This window comes from Sinocyclocheilus grahami, unplaced genomic scaffold (assembly GCF_001515645.1).
Source record: "Sinocyclocheilus grahami isolate Dianchi unplaced genomic scaffold, SAMN03320097.WGS_v1.1 scaffold290.1, whole genome shotgun sequence".
Taxonomy (NCBI): domain Eukaryota; kingdom Metazoa; phylum Chordata; class Actinopteri; order Cypriniformes; family Cyprinidae; genus Sinocyclocheilus; species Sinocyclocheilus grahami.
In genome coordinates this window covers 1,275,986-1,281,598 of record NW_015505469.1, presented here as the reverse complement: position 1 = coordinate 1,281,598, position 5,613 = coordinate 1,275,986, and the positions used below count along the sequence as shown (strand labels likewise).

At 33.5% G+C, this 5,613-nt stretch overlaps 2 protein-coding genes across 2 annotated transcripts in view; both read left to right on the top strand.

Moving 5' to 3' along the window:
- Window positions 1–3,297, top strand: part of LOC107600757 (DNA-directed RNA polymerases I, II, and III subunit RPABC5) — a 4,861-nt gene extending 1,564 nt beyond the window's left edge. The window contains exons 2-3 of the mRNA XM_016292713.1: window positions 2,842–2,953; window positions 3,041–3,297. Of these exons, the coding sequence (XP_016148199.1) occupies window positions 2,859–2,953; window positions 3,041–3,149 (204 nt within the window). The 5' untranslated portion in view covers window positions 2,842–2,858 and the 3' untranslated portion in view covers window positions 3,150–3,297. The remainder of the gene's footprint in view (window positions 1–2,841; window positions 2,954–3,040) is intronic.
- Window positions 3,298–4,372: 1,075 nt separating this feature from the next.
- LOC107600756 (succinate dehydrogenase assembly factor 2, mitochondrial-like) lies at window positions 4,373–5,466 on the top strand. The gene is made up of 2 exons (XM_016292712.1): window positions 4,373–4,732; window positions 5,213–5,466. The coding sequence occupies exons 1-2, from the start codon at window positions 4,706–4,708 to the stop codon at window positions 5,447–5,449; spliced, it is 264 nt and encodes an 87-aa protein (XP_016148198.1). The 5' UTR covers window positions 4,373–4,705; the 3' UTR covers window positions 5,450–5,466.
- Window positions 5,467–5,613: the final 147 nt, after the last annotated feature.

Here is a 5,613-nt window from a genome sequence, read left to right as displayed (position 1 = left end):
ATCTATCTGTCTGTCAATATCTATCTATCTGTCAATATATATCTATCTATATCTATATGTCTGTCAATATATATCTGTCTGTCAATATCTATCTATCTATATCTATCTGTCTGTCAGTATCTATCTATCTGTCTATCTATCTATCTGTCTATCTATCTGTCTGTCAATATCTGTCTATCTATCTATGTCAATATCTATCTATCTATATGTCTGTCAATATCTGTCTATCTATCTATGTCAATATCTATCTATCTATATGTCTGTCAATATCTGTCTATCTATCTATGTCAATATCTATCTATCTATATGTCTGTCAATATCTGTCTATCTATCTATGTCAATATCTATCTATCTATATGTCTGTCAATATCTGTCTATCTATCTATGTCAATATCTATCTATCTATATGTCTGTCAATATCTGTCTATCTATCTATGTCAATATCTATCTATCTATCTGTCTGTCAATATCTGTCTATCTATCTATCTATCTATCTGTCTGTCAATATCTATCTATCTGTCTGTCAATATCTATCTATCTATCTATCTATCTGTCTGTCTGTCTGTCAATATCTATCTATATCTATCTATCTGTCTGTCAATATCTATCTATCTATCTGTCTTTCTGTCTGTCTGTCAATATCTATCTATCTATATCTATCTATCTATCTGTAAATATCTATCTATCTGTCTGTCAATATATATCTATCTATCTATCTATTTATCTATCTGTCAATATCTATCTATCTATATCTATCTATCTATCTGTCTGTCAATATCTATCTATCTATCTGTCTGTCTGTCAATATCTATATCTATCTATCTATCTGTCAATATCTATGTATCTATCTAATCTGTCTGTCTGTCAATATCTATCTGTCTGTCAATATATATCTATCTGTCAATATATATCTATCTATATATCTATCTGTCTGTCAATATCTGTCTATCTATCTATCTGTCTATCTGTCTGTCTGTCAATATCTATCTATCTATATCTATCTGTCTGTCAATATCTATATCTGTCTGTCTGTCTGTCAATATCTATCTATCTATATCTATCTATCTGTCTGTCAATATCTATCTATATATCTATCTGTCTGTCAATATCTATCTATCTATCTAATCTATCTGTCTGTCAATATCTATCTATCTGTCAATATATATCTATCTATATCTATATGTCTGTCAATATATATCTGTCTGTCAATATCTATCTATCTATATCTATCTGTCTGTCAGTATCTATCTATCTGTCTATCTATCTATCTGTCTATCTATCTGTCTGTCAATATCTGTCTATCTATCTATGTCAATATCTATCTATCTATATGTCTGTCAATATCTGTCTATCTATCTGTCTGTCAATATCTATCTATCTGTCAATATCTATCTATCTGTCTGTCAATATCTTATCTATCTGTCTGTCAATATCTATCTATCTCTCTGTCTGTCTGCCAATATCTATATCTGTCTATCTATCTGTCAATATCTATCTATATCTGTCAATATCTAACTATCTATCTAAGGGCATATTTATTTACATAGCTCTGCAGAGTAAAACCTCATAAGCCATCATGAGAACCTCAGTCTGTCTGTTGAGAGACAAATCGCAGACACTTTTAAACACTAATATATATATATACAGTGGGTACGGAAAGTATTCAGACCCCCTTAAATTTTTCACTCTTTGTTATATTGCAGCCATTTGCTAAAATCATTTAAGTTAATTTTTTTTCCTCATTAATGTACACACAGCACCCCATATTGACAGAAAAACACAGAATTGTTGACATTTTTGCAGATTTATTAAAAAAGAAAAACTGAAATATCACATGATCCTAAGTATTCAGACCCTTTGCTGTGACACTCAAATATTTAACTCAGGTGCTGTCCATTTCTTCCGATCATCCTTGAGATGGTTCTACACCCTCATTTGAGTCCAGCTGTGTTTGATTATACTGACTGGACTTGATTAGGAAAGCCACACACCCGTCTATATAAGACCTTACAGCTCACAGTGCATGTCAGAGCAAATGAGAATCATGACTATCTGTCTGTCAATATCTTATCTATCTGTCTGTCAATATCTATCTATCTCTCTGTCTGTCTGCCAATATCTATATCTGTCTATCTATCTGTCAATATATATCTATATCTGTCAATATCTAACTATCTATCTATCTAAGGGCATATTTATTTACATAGCTCTGCAGAGTAAAACCTCATAAGCCATCATGAGAACCTCAGTCTGTCTGTTGAGAGACAAATCGCAGACACTTTTAAACACTAATATATATATATATACAGTGGGTACGGAAAGTATTCAGACCCACTTAAATTTTTCACTCTTTGTTATACTGCAGCCATTTGCTAAAATCATTTGTACTGAGCAAAGGGTCTGAATACTTAGGACCATGTGATATTTCAGTTTTTCTTTTTTAATAAATCTGCAAAAATGTCAACAATTCTGTGTTTTTCTGTCAATATGGGGTGCTGTGTGTACATTAATGAGGAAAAAAAATTAACTTAAATGATTTTAGCAAATGGCTGCAATATAACAAAGAGTGAAAAATTGAAGGGGGTCTGAATACTTTCCGTACCCACTGTATATATATATACTTATATTAATTCATTGATATAGTAAAAACATTGCTTATCTTTATTCAAAAGCTTGGTACCTGACATACAAATAAACAAAATACACACAAATGATGTAAAAAAAAAAAAGTCCAGCAATCGCTAGGAAATTATTTAAAAAAATCCTTATCTGATAATCATGAATGATTGGAATAATCTAGTCAAAAACAGGTTAATAAAGTGTACTTTTTCTTCGATTCAGGCCTCTCATCCTTCACCATGATCATCCCCATCCGCTGCTTCACTTGTGGGAAGATTGTTGGGAACAAATGGGAGGCGTATTTAGGTCTTCTTCAAGCGGAGTATACAGAAGGGTGAGTTTTATGAAATTTCCATTTAGGTTTGATTTCTCTGCGTGTTTTCCCGTGTCAAACTGAATCTCACTCTGTTGGTTTTCACAGTGATGCTCTTGACGCTCTGGGTTTGAAGAGATACTGCTGTCGCCGGATGCTTCTGGCTCACGTGGATCTCATTGAGAAGCTGTTGAATTATGCACCGCTGGAGAAGTGAGGAGCTTTCTGTGCAACTGAAGATGCACATCCCACTCAGCCTCATATTTTCAAAGACTTGATCCTAATGGAAGAGATACAGGCACGGGCATGGAAATGGCTATATTTGAAGCAAGCTTATGATGTTGAATTTTTGTTTATTAGCATTTTGTTAAATAAAGATTGAAATGTATCTGTTGTGTGGTTCATTAAATTTTTTCTTTCAAATATCACAATATCTTAGAGGGGCAAGTATAGCCTGGATATATTCTTTGCTTCACCTGTCTTCAACACTGAGGAAATCCAGCGTGGGCATCTGCTTCAGTGACTCTACAATCTTAGTGTGTGTAGCAGACTTAAAATGATAATCAATGGCTACATGTGCATGTTTTTTGTACAAAAATACCCCCAACCTTAGCTCAAAAATGCAAAATGTTGTTATTCACCCTTATTTTCTAAATTTGTCTGCTGTCATTTTTTTTTCTTCTGTAAAACACAAAACTTTTTACTACATAACAATGATTCATATTGACACATCTGTTAAGCGTTGGAATGACAAAAAAGTAGAGAACCGAGTGCAATTGAAGTGATTTTAATCTTACCAGAAATCTCATATAAAAGCACTTGCCATAACACAGTTACCATTATTAACTAAAACTATTAAAAACATTCTTGTTAATTCAAATAAAGCTAAAAACTAAATATAAATATTAGATTAAAAACATGTAAATAAAAATGATAAATGTTTGCCTTGCCAAATAACTGACGTGTTTAGATTGAAGCACTAAAATGAAACTGGAAATAAAAACCAAAACATAAATAACAAATTAATTTTATTGACCAAAATAGTAATATTTAAATAAAGTATTAAAATGACAACAAAAGATTAAGATAAAAGCTAATTCCGAATATATAAATAATCAGTATATAAAAAATAATACTAAAATAACTGCTACGTGTGTTGTTAACTTTGATGAACATATTTTGCCAGATTTAAGTCATTACGACCTTTGTAATTTGTATTTTGGGGACACATTAAACTACTTTTAGTCTTTGGAATGTAATTCGAGTTTATTTTCAGACATTGACTAGGTTTTGTGCTTATTTTGCGTATAATAAACGTAAAGCAAAGAGAATTAGTAAGGGATCACTATGCATAATTAGTAATTATGGAAATTATGCATTACTGTCCCTTTAAGAATTGATATAGCGCCGAAAACGTCCATCCGCTCACACAAGCGCTCACTGAAATACATTCCCCGGGAAACAAAGACTAGCTTTCATTAGACTTAACCTTTATTCAATTTACGCGTGTCAGCCTAGAGGTCAAGGACAAACTCGAAGGTTAAAATACACACACGTTACGTCTGGACGACATAGAAACAACGAGCTATTAAAAGCAACATTCAAATAATATTCAAATAAGAAAGCGATATCGACCTTCCCAACATGGCGCCCGCTGCACGGCGTTTCCTGCTTTGATTGTGAAACAGTTGCATAAACTCTCCTTCAAAAAAAAAAAAACTGTCAGTCAAACACCTGATCAGCCACACATCACTGAAAACACTCCACGATAACATGTTTTCAGCAACTATCGCTCGAAAGGTACGTTTGTTTGCTTTGCATTCATATGTGGCGACAAATTTTAAAGATCACATTTGACCTCGTGTGTCTGAAGTGAGATAACAAGGTCCTCTTTCTGCAGCCCATCATACTAATTTCATACAGCTAATGTATAACATCCAAATAAACGCAGGGGTTTGGATAAATTGTTTAGCTGGATTTTTATCTTGTCCTATTTTAAATGAGCAGCAAATGTAGATGAGGACCTGAGCAGGTATTTTTACTTGTTTATGAACATCTAATGTTACAGATTATTTACCTCTTGAGACCTAATTTTGTACGTTTATATATATATATATAGAGAGAGAGAGAGAGAGAGAGATGTATGTATATATATATAGAGAGAGAGAGATACGGTATATGTGTGTATGTATGTATGTATGTGTGTATATATATATATATATATATATATATATGAACAAACCAGGGTTATTATAGTTAACTAAAGCTATACATTTCCAGGTGGTTCATTCTGTTTGCCGGGCATCACTGCGTCCAGCTGTCAGCACAGTGATTTCTCGGGGATACCGTGGTGATGCTCCAGAACCGACCATCATTGAGATCCCTCTGCCTCCGTGGCAGGAGAGGACAGGAGAATCCCTGGATATCAAGAGAAAGAGACTCCTGTACGAGAGCCGCAAGAGAGGCATGCTGGAGAACTGCATCCTTCTGAGGTCAGCAGGTCAAGAACACATCTAGATAAATGCCACCGACTCAACAGACAGCTAAACTTATTCTAGTCTTGGCAACAACATATAATATTGTCTAAGTGTGTCTAAGTATGTTCAGGATGAATTCTAATGAGCTGTATACACGGAATACTATGTGTGTGTGTGTGTGTGTGTGTGTGTGTGTGTGTGTGT